We start from the raw sequence: 25,840 nt of genomic DNA on the forward strand, positions 1-25,840 counted from the left end.
CGAGAGCATGGTTTGGAAGGTTTACGAAGGTAATGCCGAGTACAGGTTACAAGCAAAGTCAAGGTGACCACACAATGTTTATCAAACACACAGCCTCAGGGGAAGTTACTACACTATTAGTCTATGTGGATGATATAATCGTTACTGGGAATGATAAAAAGGAGAAGGAAGCATTGAAAAACTGCCTTGCCAGAGAATTTGAGATAAAAGACATGGGGAGACTAAAGTATTTTCTCAGAATTGAAGTTGCACATTCTAAACAAGGCATCTTTATCTCTCAACAAAAGTATGTTGTTGATCTTTTGAAAGAAACAGGAAATATGGCATGTAAATCAGCTTCCACGCCTATAGATCCCAATCATAAACTTGGAGAAGCCCACGAGAATGCAAGTGTAGACAAGGAGATGTTCCAAAGACTAATTGAAAAACTCATTTATCTTGCACATACACGACTAGATATTGCATACGTTGTAAGTGTAATAAGTAAGTTTATGCATAATCCTAAAAGAAGTTCATCTGCAGGCTGCTCATCGAATTCTGCACTAATTGAAAGCCAATCCAGGAAAAGGAATTTTATTCAAAAGAAATGAAGGACTGACTCTTGAAGCATATACAGATGCCGATTATGCATGATCTCCAGTAGATAGACGGTCCACTTCTGGTTATTGTACCTTCTTAGGAGGAAACTTAGTTATTTGGAGGAGTAAGAAGCAAAATGTAGTGGCTCGGTCAAGTGCAAAGGCAGAATTCAGGGCTATGGCACGAGGAGTGTGTGAATTACTCTAGTTGAAGATAATTTTAAAAGACCTGAAGATTCCACGAGAAGAGCCTACGAAACTATATTGTGACAAGTCAACCATCAATATTGCTCACAATCTTGTTCAACATGACAAGACAAAACACATCGAAATTGACCGACACTTTATAAAAGAGAAACTGGACAGCAAGTTGATTTGCACTCCCTATGTGTCTACAAAAGGACAACTGGCCGATGTACTTACTGAAGGGCTCAATAGTACAGACTTTCGGAGAATTATAGCCAAGCAGGGAATGGAGGATCTCTATTCACCAGCTTGAGGGGGAGTGTTGGAAAACGTGGGGTTACTGGTTCAGATCTGAAAATAGAATTGTATATATTCATAGGATTGTGGAAGGATTGATTTAGAAAGTTTCTTTCTTTCTATTTTTGTACTTTCTATTTTCTATTCTTTCTATTTTTTCTTCTTTCTATTTTCTTTTCTTCCTATTTTTCTTTCTTTCTATTTAATGCAGCAGCTTACTGTATAAATATGCCCATTGGCAATAGAATGAAACATATCAATATTCTACCATTCCAAAACACATCCACATACACCATCTCTCCCCAAAGCCTCTATTCCTCAACACTTCTATCAAGAAATCCTAATCCACCAAATCATAAGCCTTATCTAGGTCAAGTTTACAGAACAAACCCCTTTCTCATTTTCCCTTTTTTTGTAATCCACACATTCATTGGCTATTAAAATATGATAAATAATTTGTCTCCCTTTCACAAAGGCCCCTTGATTCGATAAGATTAAGGGAGGACTTTCTCGAGTCTTAGTGCAAGAACTTTAGAAATGATCTTATACAGACTCCCAATCAGACTGATAGGTCTAAAGACCTTAGGCGGCACCTTCTTAGGGATCAAAGCTATGAAAGTAGCATTTGCACCCGCGTTTATTTTTCCTCTTCCAAAGAATTCCAAGAAAACCTCCACTAGATCATCACCTAAGATATCCCAATGGTCTTGATAAAAAGCCATACTGAATCCATTCGGGCTCGAGGCTTTTGATCTTTCCATAGAGAAAACTGTATGTTTCATTTCTTGAACCTCAAATGGTCGTTCCAGGGGTTCCAACAAATCCCTTTCTCCAACATACCACTCAAAGTCGGTTAAAGTCTCTCTTACTCTACTGGGTTATCATAAATGGAGTTAAAATGCTCCACAAAAGCTTTTGATTCTCTTCCTCCCTCTTGTCAGCACTGCCCCATTCCATTCCAAACTTTCAACTATGTTCTTCCTCTTTCTTCCACTTGCCAAACAAAATCTTGTATTACCATCTCCTTCCTTCAACCACTTGCATCTTGATTTTTGTCTTCAGATTATCTCTTATTTTCTGAAAATTTCCTCCAAATCTTGTTTCAACTTCCATCTCTCTTCCCTTTCTTCAAGCCTCTATCCTCTCTCTACCTCGGTAGCATCAAGTTCGTCCTTTTAATAATAGCCTCCTTTCTGTTTTCATTTTTTTTTATCAATAACACCAACTTCATTAAATTAAAAGAAAAAAGGGAATATGGATACAAGAGGGGAGATAAAATATCTTAGCTCCCCAAAAATAGAATACAAAGGGAGTACAAAGAGAAAAAATTAAAAACTAGCCCAAAATAGACTCCCTATTCACTCCTTGCTTGGCCAACACATTTGCAAATGAGTTGGCACTCCTCTTCACCCAGTTGTACTGAATCTCAATGTCCCTACCCAGCCATAATAACCGTCTTTCTCTGTTTTCAATTCTACAAAACTCTTCTTTGTTCCAAGCTTTGATCCTAGCTTTTAGCTTTTGTAACTTCTTATAAAATCTATATCACTTCCATCTACACACCACCTAATCCTCTCCCCACCATTCTTTCACTTTCTTTTGGAAGTTTGGATGTAACAGCCACATGTTTTCAAATCTGAAAGGGCAAGGTCCTCCTCCTAGTCTTTCTTGAGATAATCTAACTAGACAATGATCCGACGTAGGTCTAAGTAGTGGCCTCGTCAGCAAACCACCCCATACTTCCTCCCAATTTGAAGAGAATAAAAATCTGTCTAGTTTACAACAAGGCGGTTCTTCCTGAAAATTAGACTAGGTAAAATCAACTTGCACCAACGACAGCTCCCTCAATTCAAACGAACCCACAAAATAATTGAACTTCCTCATACTTGAGATGATCCTATGGTAGAGACAAACCTAACAACATTAAAATCCCCTCCCAAACACCATGAACCCTCCCACAATCCCCTTATAACTGCTAATTCCTCCCAAAACTCCTCCCTTTCTCAATACGAATTTGGCCCATAAACATTTGTTAAAGCCCATTCCAATCCATCAACTCTTCTTTTGAATTTCACCATAACTGTATAGTTACCAATTAATTCATCTATATAGTCCAAATCCTCGTTTTTCCAAATTGTCAAAATACTCCCTAAGCCAGCACCCCCAAGATTGTGCAAAAGCCCAAACTTAGTCCTCTAGCTAACCAAATACTTCTCACCCATCTCCTATCCACCTCTGATAGTTTGGATTCCTGAATCAACACAACATCTGGCTTTTGTTTTCTGAGCATTTCCCTTATCACTCTTCTCTTCTTGGAACTCCCCAATCCCCTTACATTCCAACTAATAATCTTCATTGAGAAACAACTTATGAGCAATCCTAGACACCACCTTTAGTTGACTTGACTACCACCTTCCTTTTCTCCCAAAACACCCCTTATCATAGCCCATTTCACATCTCAATCTCTCCACTTCACTCAATTTCTTCTACCTCCTTTTAGGTGTCCCTCCTTCAAGCTTCTTCTTAGATTTATCTTGCTCTTCCGCTCTTTTCTTTTTTTGACTTTTCTTCCTATTTCTCCTCTTTGTCATTTTTTTCACCCGTTATTTACCCTTTCTCCCTCCCTTCCACTTACCTGGGAGGCTGGGAACTAGGAACTAGAGTGTCACCATCTTGTTCCTTTTCAAAATTCTCCCCTAATTCCTCCTCTACCAAGAATCTAAAGGTCTGCAAGATTAATCCCCAAATGCTTTCCCCTCCATCCACAGTATCATTCAGAGCCTCCACATCCTCTAAAGCCTCTGTTACTTCGATTGAATCACTAGGGCAGGCAGCTTCGGAAGAGTGTCACCAAGATAGGCAGCTTTTGGATGAGTGTCAGCTTCACCTGCGGGCGAAGACAAAACAATTGGGGAAGGGAGCATATTAGTATCAAAAACTTGAGGAATACAAGAATCAAGACAAAACATACTAGAAACACCATAACCTGAAATGTCACCAATTCTACCTAGGTTTTGAGGGAGTTTGCTTGGAGAAGTCTCCTCAAGATCAACCTATGTTGCACTTATAGGGGAACCGGGAGTGATTGTTTCTTTGCCATTTGAATTGGAAGAAGACATACTTGAGCTAATGACACCTTGACCTTGATCTAGATGCGTAACAGGTTCTCTTAATTTGGCCAAGGCGTTCACCTCCCTCGAAGTACCGCCTCTCATAGGGCTTTGCCTTCAAACAGCCTTTGATTTCTCTCTTCTAGACAGTCCAACAAAGCCCTATGATCTTTCCTCTAACAATTTCTCAACAAACTCTACAATCTTTCCTCCCTTCCTCTGGCTCCCACAAAAAGTCCCTCAACAATAGGAGTGGCCACGAGCTGAGCTTCTCACGAGCTATTTGAGCTAGGCTCGGCTCAATTTAAACCGAGCTTCAAGCCGAGCTCGAGCAAGATATATTGGCTAGTTTGCTAATCAAGCCAAGCTCGAGCCCAATGAAGCTCGGCTCGTGAGGCTCACGAGCCTAGTATAATAAATAAATTATTTTTATTATATATATAATAATATTTTTATTGATAATATTTCTATTTTTTGTATATAAAAACAATTTTCATAATTATTTTTTGTATGTATAATAACAAATAATTTTTATAATTCTTTTTTGTATGTAAAATAAAAAAAAATTATAATTTTTAGTTTTTAGAAAAAGTTTAGCTTGCAGTCGAGCTTAAGCTGAGCCGAGCTCGAACTTGCGAGTGCTTTTGAACCGAGTCGAGCTTTAACTCAAGTCTCTAGCTCAAATCAAAGACAAGCCTAACACTTCCCAGGAACCAAGCTCGAATAGCCAAGTATTCGGCTCGGCTCAACTCGAATCCACTCCTACTCATCAATTTCTCAAGCTTCTTGCTAACTCACTAGGAATTCTAAAAATGGACGTGAAATAAATCAACAAATTGGCAAGAATGGACTTAATAAGAATGGTCCTACCCCCCAAAGATAGATAGCTCTTCTTTCAAAAAAGCCAATTTCTTAGTTAATTTCACCACCATTGGGTTCCAAAAGTTACACCCCTTTTCATTATACCCCAAGGCCAAGCCCAAATAACTCGTAGGCATATGATCCACCTCACACCCCAACAAATCAGCTCATTCAGTCACTTGGTTATCGTCCATGTTCAATCCCACAAGACAACTCTTATCCCAATTCACTTTCAAATTTGGCATCCTCTCAAACAAGATTATGATCCACTTTAGACTCCTCACATATCTTTGATCATTCCAATCATAGAATAATATTATGTCAACAACAAATTGAAGATGGTGCTTGGAATCTCCTCTTTACCAATTCTCCAACTTCTCATCAAACCTCTAGCATCAGCCCTAGAAAACAGTCACCTAAGCACATCTGTTGTCATAGTAAAAAGAAAGGCGGATAGAGGGTCGGCCTGCCTAATTCCCCTAATAGATGGAAAGTGCTCCACCATAGCCCCATTAACCAAAATTGAATAATTAGCAGACTTTATACAACCCTAAATCCATCTACACCATCTATCCCCAAACCCAAAGCTCTTCATTACTTCCAACAAGAATCCCCATTCAACCAAGTCATAAGCCTTTCCCAGAATCCCCAACTTGCAAACCAATCCCCTCCTTCCAAATCTTCTTATTTCCTCAGCACATTCGTTGGAAATTAATATTTAATCAATAAATTACCTATCCTGAACAAAGGCCCCTTGAAAAGGAGAGATCAAAGAAGATAGGACAACCATAATTTTGTTGGATAGCACCTTAGCAATGATTTATACAAGCTATTGATCAAACTGATTGGCCTAAAGTCCTTAGGGTGCAGCGATTCAAATGTCTTGGGGATTAATGTGATAAAGGTGAATTAAGCCCTGAATTCATTATACCGATCCCTAAAAAATTCATTAAACACCTTCTATAAATCATCTTTTAAGACTTCCCAAAAATATTGATAAAAGGCCATCATAAAACAATCAAGACCCAAAGCTTTGGATCTATCCATAAAAAACACAATCTCTTTTATCTCCACCAACTCAAAGTTCCTCTCCAAACAAGCCTTAGATTCCTCATTCAACTTGGGCCAATCCAGACCATCTAGCCACAGTCTATTATCCAACGGTCTCCTAAACAACGAACTGAAATGATCCACAAAAGCTCAAGCTATCTCATTTTGGTTATCCAAAGACATCCCATCCCCCAACCCAGGTGTAGGCGGGATTCAATCCCAAGTCTTTGCTACGACCAGCAAGAGACCTTACCAACCAGCTGGTTGGCACCTTGCCCATTGTCTTCTTAAATTCCACCTTCCCCCTTGTCTCTCACATCAAATGAGCCTGAAATTTCAACTCCTTTATTTTATTTTTCAACTCCTTCAATATCTAATGAAATTTCATCCTTTCCCATCTAGCCCTTGGATTACACCCCTCCCACCATTTCTTAACATAATCCATTAAACCACTAGAACAAAAACACATATTTTCAAACCTGAAAAGAGTCGAAGTGTCAAACCTATACCACCCAAAACTTCCTTATGTATCATAATCGGCCAATGATCGGAAGTGACCCTTAGAAGTGCTCTAAAAACTAGATCACCCCAGTGCTCCTCCAAATCCACAATAAAAAGAATCTAACAAGTTTGGAGCAAATTGGATTAGCCTGCAAGTTGGATCAGGTAAAGGAATTATAAGCTAAGGGCAATTCTTTGAGTTCAAAACCATCCACAAATTGATTACACCTTCTCATGCTAGTTCTTATTCTCTGTCAAATTCTCCAACTAATCACTATGCTCTAAATTTATTACCAACATCATCATGTTTTGCTCCATCATGATGTATAATTGATCTTAGGTAATAAAAATAGTTGGTTCAAGTGCCTCCTTATCAATAATCTTAATTGCTAGTACCGTTTCTATAGGTAAAATATTGTTTGGGCTATTGCCTTTACCACTATGGATAATGGATCAGATATCATTATAGAAATGCCATCATATAGTGAGCAATGATTCAACAGAAACTTCTTCCTTCTCCAAAACAGGATCACCTCCTTTCATAACATGCCCCACTATTACCTTACCCAGACAAACAAACATTTTGCCTAATTCCAATTGCCGTGTTCAGTTGAACCAAATCCACCCCTCAATCTTTGTTATACACTTACAAATCAAGCCGACAATCAGAATATTTTCCTTGCTACACTCTCTTATATACTTTTTGGAATTTTTTACATGGACCTGGACCACATAACTCACTCTTAAAACTAGAAAAATACTTGGGTCATATGAACTAATTTGTGGTTATGTCAATGCTTCTTCAATTGACAACAATGAAGACTCTTTATACAGAAGTTCCATGCTGATGTCTAGATCAACATCTGTATTGCAGCATAAATCCACTGCCAACCTTCCTACCGTAACCTCAGCAAGCTCATCCCATATATCTCCTCTATCTTTTGGTTCGATGATATAAACTCTATAACTCAGAGAAACCATTCCCATCTCAGATTTCACTTTCACTGCCATCAGTAAGTACCCTAGATACATGAAAGAACATGGTGCATATGTTACAAGATAAGACAATTTTGAATATTCATTTAAGAAGGGAAGAAGCATACCTTCAACTGTCCCATTTTCACTTGGTTTATGCAAAGCACGATATGATGGATCACAAGTTGACATGATGCCCATGATCTGATGCCTAGAGAAGTCAAGAATCCTTTCAATAACCTGATATTAATAAGTTATATTAATTAGATCCGACAAAGTTCCAATTATCCTCTGAATCACAGGATAATTAGCATGCACCAATAAGACAAACTTAAGTTGACAAATGGCCTAACCTACAGTCCCCAAGAAAAAGCTAAAATAAAGGAAAGAAAGAGATTTGAGCACACAAACCTCTTCTTTATAGATCTGCTTTGGCATATCATGGTTAGACATTACAGCCAATGCTGCATGAATGCATTCCAGAGCACAAATAATTGATGATACAAGATCTGAGTCAGACTGCAATTAAAACAAGGTTTACTAATAAAATAGAGAAAGAGGCACAAACTTCACTGTTGCTGCACTCTAAATATAAACATAAAGCTTGTAATATAATTCCTGAGGTTCAGATCTCGATTATATAAACATCCAAAAGTAATTACTTAAATGTTTTTAATAAAAATAAATAAAAATCAGCAGGCTACAAAAGACGGGAGATAGGCATTAATTAAACATGGTGATGTTACTGAGTTACCTTAATTTACCATGGGCTATACCAAGGTGGACTAGGACTAAGGTAATTTTTCATAACTGCTAACTGTTCATCAATCAAACAAAATTGCATTAATCTACAAACATGAAAGCTCAATTTTGATCATTAAATCCAACAGGCAGAATTCAACTTCAACTGTGCATGGTAAAACTCCAAATCTTCAGTCCATAAAACAGAAAGCATCCCACAGATAGCAATTACTTGCTGCAAATACAATTTGAAAAAATATATACATATGTATCTTAGCATACAAAAAGATGCAAGAAAAATCCTTTGCAGCTGGTGCTTCACACATCATTGCAAAAAGGGTTTATTTTCCTTTTTTCTGTTCCAGTTACTCAACCTTTCTCGTTTACACAATTCTTTAACAGTGTTTTCAATGGTATATCATTTTTATAAACCTGTTATACATACACACAAAATAGGACAAGTATAGGAGAACAAGCATCCTTAATAATGAAGACATCAACAGAAAAGGAGAGAGAAGAAAAAAAAAGAGCTAGTGTTTCATTATCTACTCCCAATTTCAACTCCCCTCCTCTAGGCAAAGAACCATGGTAAGAAAAGTGAGAAGTCCCATTTACAAATAGTTACATGATCTGTCCTCTGATGTGATAACAAATACAAAAGAAAAAAGAAAAACACGAATAACATCTCACAATGTACTCTGACTCCCTCCATTCCCAACTCAACTTCCCTTCCATGGGCAGAGAACCATGGTAAGAAAAGTGACAAGTCCCACAGATCTAGAGAAAATATACTGTAACCAAACTAATAAAGAGATGAAATTAGTAACAAATAAGGAGAAGTCAAGCAAAATGACTTAGCTCTTAGAATCTCCAACAGGAATGAGGAGGGAGGGAGGCAAGAGAGAAATTATTTATTAAAAAATAAAATAATAACCAGATGCCCAACATCTATGTCTCTAGAACTCCTAAGCTGGCTTCCCCTTCCCAAACTGATCTCTAATTGAATTTTAGGCAACTTAACCAACTAAAACATAAAAAAAGCATACATCTAGGTCTCATAACTCTTCCCAACTGAGCACTTCATTGATTTTAGGTAGATTCAAACCAACTAAAACAAAAGAAAGTAGCATACACTTAGGTCTTGTCTTTGGGATTATATAAGGTTGAAAGAAAAAATTGAAAACCAAAGAACCAAGGTTGACTACACCAGAACACCTAAACCATGATTAAAATCAAAAGAAAAATGTGTAAAACAAAAAAAAAGTACAAAAATTGATATGACATCAAGGTTGAAAGTCAAGCTTTTACACTTTAGGCCAAAAGAAGGCCATGGATGCTTGAACAACTGGCATGTGCAGCTACACACTTCACTTGCCTAAGGGATGAGGTACAAGCTTTTTTTTTCGATAAATGAATGAGATATATTAATCAGCAGAGGAGAATAGTACAATGTCCCAAGGAGAGGCACGAGATCGACCTCTCCTGGTTGGTTAAGTACAGCTTCCACTATATTATAACAACTTACAAAGTAGCACAAAAAAGGACCTCCCTGGATACCCCCTGTTTAGCCAGAGAATCAGCCATAGTATTAGCTGACCTACTTGCCCATTTTACCTCAAATCTCATGTTCCTAGTTAACCACTTTACTTTTTTGATGAGGCACAAGCTTCACAAGCACAGTTCTTTTAAAAAACACATAGCCATATCAAAATTCTCTTGTTTTGTGATTCAACATGTCTTTTGTGTTTAATAAGGCTATTTTGGGGCCAACTTGCAGTATTGTTCTACTATTGTAACAAATATAATTTCAGTATTTTTTTTTCTTTTGAATTTCCCTTCTTTCTAACAGCTTGAAATTTCATATTTTTCCCTTCAAGTCAAATAGCATGGTGTTTATCCCCTCACTACTCACTAGTGTGTCCTGTGCAAAGCCAAGGGTGAGACATGCTATCACTTATTAATCTCATCCCAATAAGATTATCACTAGTCCTCTTTGGTCTCCACCAGATTTTTTTTATCGGCAAAGAAGAATTTTAATTGAATTTAGAGTTAAAAAGTTTTACAACTTTGTGTATGGGATTAGAGCTCCCACACTATTCCACATTTCTGTCCCTCTTTAAATTGCAGCCCAAAACAATTTGGTCTCAACCAGATATTGGGTTCATCAAGCTCAACTTTGATGAAAACAGTATGGGAAATCCAGGTATTTCAGGTATAGGAGGTGTTTTGGGGACTAAAGAAGACAAATCAATTGCCTTGTATTCAGGCCCAATCAGTGTAAGAGACAAAGGGCAAGGTATATGAATATTTTTTTGATAAATAAGAGGCAAGGCATATCAATATTAGAAAACTAATTATTTAAGGAGATTCCAAGTTGGTTGTGGGTTGGCCGCAAAGTGAGGAGGCCAGATTGTGGAACTACAACAATGAAAGAAAGAAGTTTAATGGCAGCAGTGATCTCGGCAATTTTGGAGGAAAGGATATCTTTGAAGACAAGGAAAGAAGTAAAGAAGCTGTGATTGAGGTGATTACTCTAAGAGTAGCACATTGGGTGAGCACTTTAAAGCTCTTTGCTGACTTTAAGGTTGAAGATTTCTGCAGATCGAGGGGAATAATTGCATGTTCTTCATCTAGAAGACAGATTGTTCATGAGGCCTGATCTCCTCCATGTGTTGGGTGGAAGAAATTAAACTTTGATGGTAGTTGTATGGGCAATCCTGAACCATCGGGTATTGGTGGGGTAATTAGGGAAGAAAATGGAAACATTCTAGCTTTGTACTCAGGTCCTATTCAGCATGAAGATGTGGTAAGATCAGAATTATTGGCAGCAGTCTATGGAGTAGAGAAAGCTAAAGAAATGGGGATTAGTAAGCTGATTATTGAAGGTGATTCAAAAGTACTTGTAGGCAGGTTGAAAAAAGGGGAAGGAATCATATGGAAGTTAAGGAATAAATTCAGGAGATTCAAGCAGATTTCTAAAGATATGATGATCCAAATAAGATGGATTAGGAGGTCTGCAAACAGTTTGACTGATGGTCTGGCAAAGCAAGGAGCTCAAAGACACACTATGTTCTGGGCAAATCTGTAAATAGTGAATAGTTTCTGGGTGGGCTTTGTTTTTGTGCCCACAAATCTTTGTTGTACCTCTTTTTTAATCTAATGAATCAATTTTGTGTTGCTGATCAAAAAAAAGAAAGAAGTTCAAATGGCTGACACAAGATATGGTTAAAAGATGTGTAAATTCTTTAGCTGATGCTTTGGCTAAATAAGGGGTGAGAAGAAATCAATTATTTTGGCATAATTAAAAGATAAGAAAGAGTTCTTTGAGGAGAGAATAAGAGGGTTTAAATATCTAGGATTTTATTTATTATTTGTAGTCACTCTTTATTTATCTCTATTTGGTCAAAAGGCTCAGGCCCCAAGATTTGAGGCATGTTGCAGACAAGGAGCACATGAGATAACCCTCATTTATACTTCATTTACACTGCATACCTAATCAACATCTTTGTTGCACCCAGACTGGGCCACTGTCAGCCCAATACCAGCCTAACCCAAATCCTTTGGGTTTAGGCTGAAACAAGAAATAGCTCAAGTCACTCTAATGGATTTGGGCCAGGAATGCGGCTGGCAAAAAACTCCTAATAAACAACACAGGCACTTAAGTTCAGATAATACTGCAACAGATGAATTTCTTTTTTTTTTCTTACCCTTATTGGAGTTAACAATGTGGCTTCCCCTTGTGTACATTCAGGTGTCAAACTTTCCCTCCAAAATAATCTTCTTTATGTGCAAAGCCTACCTAGACAAAATCCTCAGCATCAATCATCCAATTTCAAGAGCAAAGACCTATAAAATTCTGTGTTTCTTTTACGAAATTAGGAAGGAGTAGTGGCACATCTTCTCGCCGTTCATGATTATTCTTCCAAAGACTGATCTCACTTCAGAAAGCTTTTTCGGCATCAACGGTTATCCTTATGGATAGTCAGCTCTTGCTGACACATGCCTACCGAAGGGATTCAGTAAAATGCATAACATCGTTTGGAATTTAGCACATTTAGCCATATGTGGAGTTAGTGGGAGTGAAAGGAATTAGTGTATTTGAAAGCAAAGGAAATTAAGAGCAGGTGGTAATTGGGAAAGTGGAGCATCTAGTCTGTTTTTTGTGCTTCCACCACATTGTCCAATATTAAGTGACTAAATCCTGTCCATATTTCTAATTGTTGAAATATAGCATTTGCAAAAGTTGTTTTCTCTGATTGGAGTAGACGTTTAGGTGTACATCTCGTACATGAGCTAGAAAGTCATCAGCTTGTGACTTCTATAAACGGACATAACTTCCTTTGATACAAGAATGAAAGTGACTTATTCCATTTTTAAACGGACATCAACCAGTGCCTTGTTAAGAGATAAAGAAAAAAGCAGGAAATATGACTTATTCCATTTTTAATATCAAAAGAAACAATTGGATTTACTCTATTATTGATTTGGAGTAGGTGGTATAACTAATTCAATACTGTACCCTGGCTCTAAAGCGAGATGAAGCTGTTAAAAAAACAAGGTTAGAAACAAACTTTGGCAGTCTTTTCCATGAGACTTTCATATATAGCTTCTTCGTCCTCAGTAAACATATCAAATAAAGCCATGTTAACATGCAGCTACAATTCAGATTTCTAAGGGCAAAATTCCTTTTTTTATTGGTTAAGGGCAATGGTTCTTATTCAGATTTATGTTGAACAGCCAAAGCTTAGAGTAAATGTGAGTACAGAAATATTCTGAACTAGTTGAAATGCAAGAGCTAAAATGAAATATAAATGAATCAAAGGAAGCAAAACTCTAGCAAATCAGGAAAAAACACACACACACAACTTCTTAGGTGGTGTACAGTGCAAACTTTAGACCAAAGAGGGCATCCAAATACAGCAATAACAAACTTACACTTTCATTTTCTTCGATAGATAAACCTTCTGCTCGGCGGATTTGACGATCTATTATATTTAGAAGTCTAATAAGAATATCCGCAGGAACTAAGTGTAGAATTTTCTTTGCCCGGATAGACATAACTTCATTTACAAGCACTTTTACATCCGCAAGAGGTAAAGAAGGCCACTCTGTTTCATCCTGATCATCATTAAGGAACTCTGCTCTCCCACATAGGTCCTCCAACAACTCACAAAAGCTCCCAATTATGCCATCTAAAAATTAATTTCCTTGATCCTTAAGCCAAAAGTGCAAGAAGAAGAAGAAGAAGATGAAACCAATAAATCAAATAGACAAACCTTGAAGCTCAATAGGATCTGGTCCAGCTGATAGAGTTGCATCTCCACCCCCTTTTTTCTTAACTTTTGGTTTTCTAGAAGAAACTGAGGGTGGTGCCTCCTGCAACTCCAATTTGTTTCTAAGTTTAGGAAACAGAAGGAACCAAATCAAATATGTGCAGATAAGCAAGAAATATACATACATTACTAAGATTCCCGCCGATGTGATGACTAAAACCTTCTCCATGCTCTCTTTGGACTTGACTAACAACAGGAACATTTGGTTCAAAAGGTTTCTTTTCAGATACCAAGATATTGTAGTTAGCCTCCTTGATAAGACCTGAGAAGCTTGAACAATACAATACATAATAAGCATAATGGCAATTCTAAACCAACTAAATAAAATAAGACATTAGAACATGAGAGAAAGAAAAAGCAACAACAAGAGAAGAGAAGTGTATACAATAACCAGAGTTATGAATTCCATAAGGTCATAAATAAACGCCAGCCCAAATAAGAACAACAATCTAACATTGCTCTTCCTTTTTTTTTTGATAAGTGAAAATTCATTAAGGTTTCATTAAATCAGTAAGGATAAGCAACTGTTACAAGCTTCCCAGAGGGAGGCACGAGTTGCAGCCTCACTCTTAAAGAAAAAATAGTACAAGAATTACAAATGAGCCATTCATCAAAAATAAATAAAGAATTACAAATGAGCCCAATAAACTGATCCCTAATTACCCATTGCTTAACTAAAGAATCAGCCAAAGCATTAGCCTCCCTCCCCACCCATTGCTCTTCCACTTTTTTCCATCAAACCTAATATTCTGTGGTTTTCTTAGGTTATCCAGGAAACCATTTCCAATTGATAATTCTCTTTAAAAGTCTTGGGTGGTGAAGGAGAAAAAGAATGGCATAAAGAGGTAAAAAGAGTAAATGAACAAAAACTACAAAGTATAAACTATGGAAGAGAAGGCTCAAGACTAAAATTTACAGTAAGTGGCACTCCCCTTGGCAACAAATCCCAGCATCCCCTAAGCTCCAACATATGACCAAAAGGAATTGATAGACAACATGCACTTCCAGCTTATATCGTATATAATGCTCATCCAAGTCATCAACTATCCAATACCAGTAGAACCAAATGAAATATGTATTGCCTTCAAAAACGTTATTCTACAGTACAAATCTGGCTGAACCAGACTCATCAATAAAAGTATTCTCTAAGTCCAAATCAGAAGCACCAGTATAGAAAGAATTTCCAGCTTCAATAATCTCACCAAGGATGCCTCTAAACATCAACCTAATATTCAAATGGCAGCAAATCCAAATCCACTCTACCAGAAATTGGATGTCATCAGCAAATGGCATAATTGAACGTGGAGAAACAGTTGACTAAATATCAATCCCCTTTATTTATCACTCAAACTTTTCCCATCAAACAAGTTTGGAAGTTGGAACACCACTAAAACAGTCAAGGGTAAAGGTGAAGCCTGAGACTGTGGAAGAGCCTGGGCTCTAAAAATTGACCATCAAGATAAAATATTTCTGGCATAGCAGACTGTCCAACTTACTCGTCTCAGCTCTTTTCACCCTAAATTAAGAGGTAGCATTCACTTTCTCTAAGTAGTAGGTCAAATGCTCATGTTCACTGTTTATCAATAGATTATAAGAAATTTGTTCGTTAGCCAGCATGTAATCCAGGGCTAAGCATGCCAAAGCACCTAATCCCATATCCCCATTCTTGAACTACAATACGCATGCATTTTATTATTTTCCCCCTCTAATTTCCATATCTGTCTCCAATTTCCATGACATCTTGCATTGACAGCAGTAACATCCAAGGAGAGAATGCGTGTTACCGCTGAGTTTCTCTCTATAAGTGGGTGAAGATAATCTTTGTGATCCCAACGGGGGAAATCGCATGCCCAACCCGAGTCCAGCACGGAAAAAAGTTCTATACCCGTTAAATATGTGATGAAAACATAAAGATGGAATGATTAACTTCAAATAGCTAATTTTTGCAAAACTCAGGATTGAGTAATGCACAATAGAATTTTAAATAGAGGAATACTATCGTTACCTGGAACGGAGTAACCAAATGCTTCAGAGTTGTATCGAAGAACTTCATTGTATAGGCTTAAAGGTTCTGCAAATCCGTAGGGCGACGAACTAACATCATCTCTAATGTTTCTGCAGATAAAACTAGGATTACACTAAAGGCAAACAACAAGAAAACAACAAATAATAACTTATCCGGCATAAAGTGCACTCAAGCCCTCACTATGCGTAAATTTAGTGTGCATTTCCAGTTAAGACAGTCCAATTCCCTTGTATGGTCAAAACCTTGAAGCTCGCATACACTATTAAGCTTTAAACTTTAAAAATACATATAAATTCAGGGGAAAACTTACAGGTAAGAAACGTCAGTGTCTCTAAGTAGATCAGCAACCTTACTAGCCTGAGCAAGAACATCTTTCCTATTCAACGACCGAGCACTGCTCTGGTCATCCAACAGACGAAGCTCCTGATCAAGAGCGCCACAGAACACCGGAAGTGACGGCAATGGCAGGCAAGGCGCTACCTCCGAATGTATAGTATTTGAAAGCCGGCACGCCTTCTCCTGACCGAAACCCCCGTAATTCCAACCGTCGGCGTTTGTCATCTATTAGGCGACGTAACAATACACACAAGAGCATCGATTCGAATTCATAACCATCGAATTCGAGCAAGAAACGCAAAAATTCGGGTACTTCAACAGGAAATTAGGGTTTCAACAGTGGGATTTAGAACACGGAGAAGCCCTAAACGGAAGAAGTGTAGACCAGAAAGAATTTGGTGAGACGCAAATGGCGGGGAAAGCGGGAGAAGAAAAATTTTGGGATATTTCGGCGAGAGGATTTGCCGGGCGGTGGACTTTACAGCTTGGTAGAGAAGTCTACGTTTAAGTTACTAATATACCCTCAAAGTTTATCATAATTACAGGAATTTGTGGAACTCCTTGCGGCCTGTTTAGTTTCCGATGGAAACTATCCTAGCTGGGCTGGGGCGATAAGTAATTGAATTTGAGTTGAGGCTTAGAGCTGAGCGTAGTTCGGCTTCGGTCGTCAAAGGTTGCCTTTCCAAGAGAAGAAATGTCCCGAGTACTCCTGAGTTTTGAACTTTTTATTCGTGGCAGTTCGTTAATACTTGTACTGCAGTAGGGTATTAGGATTCCGAATCTTCTACGGTTCTCGGACAACACTAGGGCAATTGTGGATATGCCACGCCATCCCAACATAACATGGAACAAAGTGTCCAGAGCTGATGCAGCAGCACATTATGATTATTGATCGGATCGGTTTAACGAGTATCACTGTAGATGATTCGTACAATGGGTTAGTTAGGTCTTCCGCAACCTGATCGTTATTATGTGCATAGAATTATAGATATGTGTAAAGGCTGAGTTAGTTTGCAATGCATACGTGATCCTGATTAAGAAGCAAATTTGCTACATGACGCGGTTCTGTACTTTTGTATTTATTTTTTTGTAATTGTGATTTGCATTTTTATCTGATGTAAAATTTATACTTTTATTTGAATAATATATAATGTTGAGTTTAGGATGATTGTAAAACTACGAAGATGTTCATTGAAATACAAGGTTATTTACAAGTTGGCACTGTGCAGATTTGTATTTCTACTCTTCCCAGCTCAGTCTTAGTGTCTCGTTTGTGTCCACTAACAATGCAATTTTTGCACTAATGCTCAGTTTGGAAATATTGCAAATGTAAGGCTTAGAAAATTTGTATATATCTTTCAACAAAAATAATGAATACAAGGTTTTGTGGTGAATATATTTGTATTTGTACTTTTTTCCAAATTAATGATCATTGAATAAATATATAAATATACAATGCAAATACAAGTTTTTGCATTAAACAATTTGCATTTGCGCTTTTTCCCACACTAAACCTAAAAAAACGATGCAAATTTTGTACTACTTCATCCTACCTCAATTCTTAGATAAAGTGGGGACACATCAATTTCCTTCCAAAGAAATTCATTGAGGAATCGGTAAGGAATGTGCTTTTTCAAGAAATATGCACCAAAGATCACCGGAACAAAAAAGCAAGGAATGGCAAGGGGTGGGGCCCGGGCACCCCCTCCCTATCCCCGCGCTATTAGCCCCAATTAAAAGCTGATCCAACGGTATTGTGTCATTGATCTCAAATATTTTATTCAAATAATAGATTCATTAATGATATATTAATATTTATGAAACGAAGAGATTGTTCGATATCAATTTAGTTCTTTGTTTTTTTAACTTTCCCCTCGTTAGCCTATTTTTTTCTCACAATTGGTTATTTAGAGCACCATGCTATTCTCAAGTTAAAATTTAGAACATCACAACAAATCATCATTGAAATATTACCCCTTCTTCACCAAAGATATATGGGACGCCGAAATTATGGAGTATCACTAAAAGGTGTTTGTCATAGAACATCGCACCATTTTTCTCATAAAAATCGTATTAGGCATGTGGAGCTGTTTGTTTGAAACTGGTTTTGTTACATAGGCAGTTTTTAAGAAAATAACATTGGTTTTGGTGGTATTAATGTTGGTAGCAACATTTTCAATATTGAACTACATTATCCAACATCTAAGATGATGTTACATCATTGCACCACCGGAAGCAATGCAGTTTTTTCTCACAAAACATTGAAATTGGCATTGCTCCATACTACACTTTCATGGTTTTCAATGCATGGTTCGGAGCAATGGGTTTTTTTCTATAAAAAAATTGTACAAAACAAGAGAGCAGTGTTTGAAGCACCACTTTCCCTGATATGGTGCTTACATGACGCCGCTTTCTCAAAAAACAACATCGATGCCAAACATCGCCCTAAAAGATGGTTGTAATGAAATGGCCATCACCACTAAAAGGCTCTTTTTATGTTGTGACAATGATGAAAGAAATGAGGAAAAGTGTAAAAAACACCCACTAGGATAATGTTTGGTATTATTTTCACTTTTACTTGTAACATTTTACACTTTAGGTCAGTCAATACAAATTATATGAAAGTATATTTTTTTTCTATCACAAATGCTTTGAGTTATCAATACAATATTAGTACCATTGTTGTTTATTGAGAAAATGTCAAATTTAATGTTTCTACTATCAATACCAACACCAAGTCCGATGCCTATATTATTTTAGTGGGAGTGGTTATCTAATGTTATGTAAATAGATGATTTCTTAGTGATTTGTATTGGTCAACATAAAACATTGCAAGTATAAGTGGCAATGGTACCAAACACAACCTAGGTCATTCAACGAGATCAACATTGGCTAGTAGAAAGTGACGACTAATGATGAAAGTAACGATCATTCTACAGGTCTTTAAAAGCTCAAAGGAATGTCAAATACCATGGTTTTAAAACCGTCATTGACCCAGGTGGTCAAACATTTTGACTTGGGAATTGGTTACATTTTCGGTTCCGTTTTTTACATGAGCCATTATTTTGGAGAAAAGCATTGAAATGGTCAAAGAACTGCTGATTTAGGTTAGTTGACTAGTTGGAGCATTCCACTTGATTAGCAATTTGTGGGTTGAGGTAGAAAAAAAAAAAAAAAACTTGACATTCAATCATGCTTCTCATTTCTAACTTATAGCAAAATAACTATTGCGCAAGCTCATGAGAAGTATTCTTCTTCTTCATTTTCTTATTATTTTTTCCTCTTATATTTCCTTCATTTTCTTCCCCTAAAATGAACTTGGATTTAAAATGAGTGATTATTGACTAAGCCCCATTTGGCACATCTTTTCGCACTAGCTGTCGGCTTTTTGAAACTTGGCAACCCACCTTTGGTATTTTCCCATTTGGTTGGGAAAAGCTAAAGCATCAAAAAGACACATGAAGCCCATCTCGAGCTATTTTTGAGAAGCCCCAAATTGAGATTTTTGCCCTTTTTACAACTCACATTTGTGCAGGAAGACACGGATATACACGCCTTAACCAAACATTCTTCAAGCTGTTAAGATATTGATGCAAAAGCTTACATTGTTTTTTGACTGTCATAATTTCCATAAGATCTTTTAGAAAAGACTTGCCAAACCGCCCCTAATTCAGTTTGAAGAATCCATTGACTTCCTCTTCTTATTCTTCTCTTCTCTCGTATATATTGTTTTTGTTTCTTTTTCTTCTTTTTTATGAACAATAACTCAGATTTCAAGGAGTGAATATTAATAGTTATAGTTTGTGCGAGTCCATCAACTTACTCATATTAGATGGAAAGGTTTTAGGTGTTTCATTGTTCCTCTTCATTTGACAACAACTGAGAAAGGTAGTGAAATTTTCCTTTTTTCGTCTTTGGACAAAAATATAGAGAGAGAAAGTGAACAATCAAGGATAAAGGGGTTTCTTCTTCTAAGGTTTTGATTCCAAGAAAAAAATGAAACCCCCCAATCTTGATGGTCGTTTATCCTATATTTCTGACATTGTCTCTCCATTTTTGAGTCTTGTTCACAAGAAAAAAAGAAAGAAAGATAATGGCCTTTTATCATTCACTCCTTGTGTCTGAGTTTTCATTCAAATAAATAAAATAATAAAAATGAAACCCCTCAATCTTGCCGATCATCTATCCTTTGTTTTTGAGTTTTTGTTCACATAAACAATACAGTTTTACTATACTTTTTTTTTCTTGCCCTCTATATTATATTTTATTGTATCTTCCCGTTTTCTATATATTTCATGTATCTTAACAACAACAATAATAACCCGCTCAACCTGAGTAGTTGAATTATTGACCCGGAAATTTGAGACCAATGTGGTTCCATTTTTAGGCCGATTTTTAAAACCTTGTTGAATATCAATGATCATTTTGAAGTTTTTTGGCTAGCGAAAAGCAATGGGTACAATTGAAACCAACAAAATTGACACTAGTTAGAAATGGACGGACATCACTGGAAGCGGTATCAGAGACAACAAGGGTGAGAGTGACAAAGCTGGATTTGGAATCCTGAGGTATAAACTTTTTTGGACTGTTTTCCCCAAAAACGACTTCATTGGATTTTGAGGGTGATTACGTTTATCTGTTGATGTGGCACTCAAACCACATCAGCAATTATGAATGGGGATTTAAATGTGTTGATGCCAAACACTCTCCTACTTTCATCAAATACAGTTCGGATCAGGTAGGCACGTTTAATGAGCACTTGAAAAAATTTTGGATACCTGTCCCTTAAAATACCCCCAACCTACCCTTGAAAAGGATTACAAAATACAAAATGTAAGGTTTTGCACTCTACATGTTTGTATTTGTATTCCTTTCAAACTGAGCATAAAGAGTATAAATACAAATATATACAGTACAAATACAAGGTTTTGCACTCCACATATTTGTATTTGTACTCTTTCCTAACTGAGTCTAAGGAGTACAATACAAATTCATAGAATGCAAAACCTTATATTTTGTATTATTTTGTATGGAAGGAGTAGAAATACAAAAAATGAAGAGTGCAAAAACTTGTATTTTGTATTATTTTGTATATAAGCTTAGTTTGGAAATGATACAAGATTTTGCACTCTACATATTTGCTTTTGTACTCTTTCAAAACTAAGCCTAAAAAGCAAATGATTGAGTGCAAAATTAAGCTTGATGACAAATGCTTTACCAACAATATATTTTAAAGTAAGCATTACTAAAGCATAACATATGAAATATAAATTTATTAACAATAAGGGTACACTTAGGATCGGAGACCTAAGAGATAATACAAGTATATAAGATAACATTTTTTTTTGTACATTTTGAGTTTTATGTGATAGGCAAATATTGCTTAGATAAAGGAAAATTCTATAAAATAGTTATAAGACTAATTATATTGCAAAGTACTGTTAAACAATTAATAAACAACATCTTTAGAAAAGAACATGCATATAGATGGCAATAAATTATTCAAACGCCAATTGTTTAACAATGGATATGATATTAGATAAATTAGATTGGAGAAACAGTTTAATTTAAAAACAATTAATGAGTGAATATAAAACTAATGAACTTGATTACTTGATTAGCATTTGTCCATCCACCTGACACAACTAAAAGGTGGGACCCATCAAGGAGACATAGTTGACTGATACGTCCAGCTATACTTAGATATTCTTGAAAAATATTTTCAGGTGAGATTCTATTATTTTGTTCTTATTTTTTCATGGAAAAAAAGGGTTATCACTATGTGTTGGCTCCGGCAATCCCCGGTATTGGGAGGGGTTGACGGTGGACTGAATGTAGAACCAATGTTTCGCCTTTGTTTTCACAAAGTGCGTGTTTTTTCTCCACCTTTTCAAGGCCATTATTGTACCAAGCAATGGATGAAGGCCATTACTCACTAATTAATGCATCGATCATTCGTTTTAGGTTGTTTGTTAACGTGAATGATTATCTATATCTATATGGAATGTGCCAAGCTGTTATTTCCTTTCTTGTTTTGAAATCTATTTATCATTTTTTCTATTTCTTGAAATGTTCTAGTTTTAAACGTGAATAAACAAACTCAAGCTGTCAATTAGCTTTAATATTTTTATGTTATCTCATTGACCCTCTATCTTCTTTCTCATTAAGAACTTAATTAACTATTCTTGCCATTAACTCTCTATTTCAATAACTCATTCTGCTAATTTTCGCTCCTTTCCATTATTTCATTAAATTGCTTAAAATTAAATTCCTTTTTTATTTTTTGAAAATGTGTCAAGCTGTCACTTTCTTCCTTGTTTTGAAATGTATTTATCATTTTGTCCATTTCTTGAAATGATCTAGTTTCAAAAGTGAACAAATAAACTCAAGCAGCCAATTAGCCTTAATACTTTTATATTATCTCATTAACACTCTATATTCTTTCTCATTAAGAACTTTAATTATCTATTCTTGCCATTAACTCTCTATTTCAATAACTCATTCTGCTAATTTTCGCTCCTCTCCATTATTCCACTAAATTGGCTAAAATTCATTTCCTTTTTTATCTTTTGAAGGGCTACAAAATGGGGGTATCCCATCTCCCAATCTATAACCCCCCATCCCAAGTGAAGGCAAGATTTGATCCCAAGTATCCGCTACAACCAGCGGGAGACCAAAGACCTTACCAACCAACTGGTTGGTACCTTGCAAACCATAATTTTATATACATCATATATATGTTTATATTAAATTATAATTATTAATAAAAACAAATACATTAAAATTGAGATATTCAATGATATATTATTAGGCTAAATAATCCACATCCATTTAAAAGATAATTCATTTTTAATTTAAATAATCGAGTAATTCATGTTTCATAATATAAATTATTTACTTCACTCAATAAATAAAACCAATGTTTAAAAAACAAACTTGGAGGAAGAATAGTTTTTGCCACTAGATCATGGGTTAATAGTTCACCTATCTAGGTTGGATGAGTCAAACCATGAACTATCATTCATGATAAAGGGTGGTTTGGCCCGATCTAGTAATAGGGGGACATGTGGACACGACCTAACTAGTAAGATGACAGCTCAGTCCAACATGCCAAATCCGCAACAGATCGAGTTCGGATAGTCAAACCACATCGGGACAAGTTCATCTCGGTGTAAGTGGACGAGTTCACCTTGGTGTAAGTGGATGAGTTCACCTCGGTGTAAGGTCGCATCAAGACCACCTCGGTCCCAAGGCACTTCGGCATTCACCCCAGGTCAGATCTAAAGAGCACTAGTTCGGGTAATACTAACAAACCACTACATGGCAACCCAAAATATCTCACCGTCAGATTCCGAGCCTCGCGAGATCACGCCTCGTAACGGTAAGCCTTATCTCCTCCCCGCTCGGTTCGGGCGGAATTGATAAACCCTATCATCAGTTATCCCCCGTTAACGCGAAAACATATCTCATCGTGATGAGGATCCTGGAACCGCTACGCAAAACCCGCGAGGACTCCACTATATAAAGGCTTTACACTCAAAGGCCCATGGGATGCGTGATTTCTCTGCTCTTTAGCTCTCTACATTCTAAAGCTTTTCAGCTCGCAACCAAATATACTGACTTAAGCATCAGAGCGACCTCGCCGAGCAAACAACCCCAGGTTCTCTGATTCTTCTTTTGCAGAATCGACCTAGTTTGCTGTTTACTGGAAGCCAGATCACCTCCAGCAAGGAACAGTCAGATCGCGCAACATCAATCCATTTGTATATGTATAATATGATATAATATAAATTACATTATGTGTGTATGTATTATTTTAGGTTTAATTTATATTTATATTTATATTTTTATTCATATATAAATAAAAGAGCCAACAATAAAAATTAAGGCCACAAAAATGAGTTTTTTTTGTATAGTGGGGATGCAAAGATCATAAAAAAGTTGTCCAAAAATAAATAAAGACAAAGTTAAGTTTTCTTGAAATTTTCAGTACATTGTATATTGTAACAGGTTTGACCAATGGCTACGTCAAAAGGGTCAATGGTTCAATTGCATAGGTTAAACAGGTTTGACCAAACCAACTATTTTTAACAAATTAATAGGTTTTAGGATACCTGAATTAGAATTAGGCCGAGTAATGTTTTGAATGGTTTAACCATCCGAGTTAACAATGAGTTAAAAATATTCAATAAAACGTTGTTGATAAAAATAATAAAAGTTATTATTACTATTATTATTATTATTATTATTATTATTATTATTATTATTGTCATTATATTGATAAACAATATTTTTAATAAAATAAGAAAGATAAATTAGTTAATAAGATGAACTAAAATCTAATATCCAATTAAAATTCATTTAATATTAATATAAAACTAATACAAAATTATTTAAAATTATTAGTTTTATAATTATTTTTTTACTAACCAACTTAAATTCCACTGGAAATAAAAGTTTAATATAATTAATTAAATTTAATAAGAATTAGTAAAAAACCATAGAAAACTATCAATCTTTAATATAGTTTAATTAATTTAACAATCCTATGAACCTCCTTGCTTTTTGACCTTAACAAAAACTTCCCATATTGTTTTGAGAAAAAGAGCAAATGACTTCATTCCATTAGCATTCGAAATAGAAAATGTTAATGTAATGCAATATTTTTTTTAATATACCAAATTTACTCTAAACCAACTTCATTCAAATGTAAATTTACTAGAATACCTTGGAAAAAAGATATATTTCCTTTTAATTCACTTCAGCCTTTTTAGCTTATTTTGTCCAAAAAGAGTAGAGAGATTTAATATCTGAAAATTATCACGCAAAATAAATTAGTGGAATGTAAAGTTGAAACATTGTATGGTAACACCTTAACAATGATGATAATAGTATATTTGTTACTTCAATGAAAATGAGGTATTTGCATTTTTTTTAAACTACATAAAGGTGAAAGGTCAAAACACAAACATGATTTATAGAATTATCATAACAGTAGTTTTTCTGGTAATCTTACCTTAAAATAATTCAAAAATTTTTATATACCGATAAAAATTTACTATTAAATTGGCCGTTCTCACTAAAGCGTAACTTTTGAATAGCATACCCTTAATCAAGGAAAAATTATGATATCATAAAGACAGGGTCCTGAACAGATTTGACCGACAAGTACCCTATCAATTCAATGAATACCATCTGATTATTCACCTCTTTTATGATATAGGTTAGTTGCGCCCATAATCTTTCCAAGTATAATCCAATTAAGAAACAAGTAATTTAGGCCCCATTTGGTTCATGGGAATAGGGGTCTGAAATCAGAATAAGAATGAGCTACCAATTCCAACTGTTTGGTTGGGTGGAATTAGAATCCCATTTCTATTCCTGTTAGAATGGCATTCCCCCATTTGAGATAATGACCATTCCCTGCCCCTCCCTTGAGAATGAAATCTCATTCCCCCTGATTTTAATTCCCATTTTCATTCATGTCTGAACCAACCAGACTATGGGAATGGCTGATTTTCAACTGTGAACCAAACGGTCCCTTCAGTTTGACTGCTTTGACTAAGAGTTTTTTTACCGAAGTCAACGGTGTTTTTTTCAACTTATTGGTAAAAGTGGACTGGAGAGATGAATAAAGTAACCAGAGAAGAAAACAAATTGACGAGAGATAAATGAATAAAGTAGCCAAAGTCTCACCTAATAGTGAAAAACTAATAAAACACACAGACACAGTGAAAGACTATCATGAAGCAAAGCGAAGACAAACAGAAAGCAACGGAACAAACGACTAAGTAACTAACGAATGGTCCAATCTCTAAACAAAAAAAAAAATAATAATAATAATAA

General features: G+C 36.0%; 1 protein-coding gene across 2 annotated transcripts in view; it reads right to left on the minus strand.

The window, feature by feature from the left end:
* Window positions 1-16,481, minus strand: part of EMB2773 (PHD finger family protein) — a 66,310-nt gene extending 49,829 nt beyond the window's left edge. For both annotated transcript variants that reach the window (XM_088974874.1, XM_088974873.1), the window contains exons 1-7: window positions 15,969-16,481; window positions 15,638-15,747; window positions 13,758-13,894; window positions 13,576-13,675; window positions 13,235-13,491; window positions 7,970-8,077; window positions 7,687-7,798 (exon numbers count right to left, since the gene is read on the minus strand). In XM_088974874.1, the coding sequence (XP_088831000.1) occupies window positions 7,687-7,798; window positions 7,970-8,077; window positions 13,235-13,491; window positions 13,576-13,675; window positions 13,758-13,894; window positions 15,638-15,747; window positions 15,969-16,219 (1,075 nt within the window). In that variant the 5' untranslated portion in view covers window positions 16,220-16,481. The remainder of the gene's footprint in view (window positions 1-7,686; window positions 7,799-7,969; window positions 8,078-13,234; window positions 13,492-13,575; window positions 13,676-13,757; window positions 13,895-15,637; window positions 15,748-15,968) is intronic.
* Window positions 16,482-25,840: the final 9,359 nt, after the last annotated feature.

Source organism: Nelumbo lutea, chromosome 3 (assembly GCF_056320005.1).
Source record: "Nelumbo lutea isolate HS-2025 chromosome 3, American lotus-T2T, whole genome shotgun sequence".
Classification (NCBI taxonomy): domain Eukaryota; kingdom Viridiplantae; phylum Streptophyta; class Magnoliopsida; order Proteales; family Nelumbonaceae; genus Nelumbo; species Nelumbo lutea.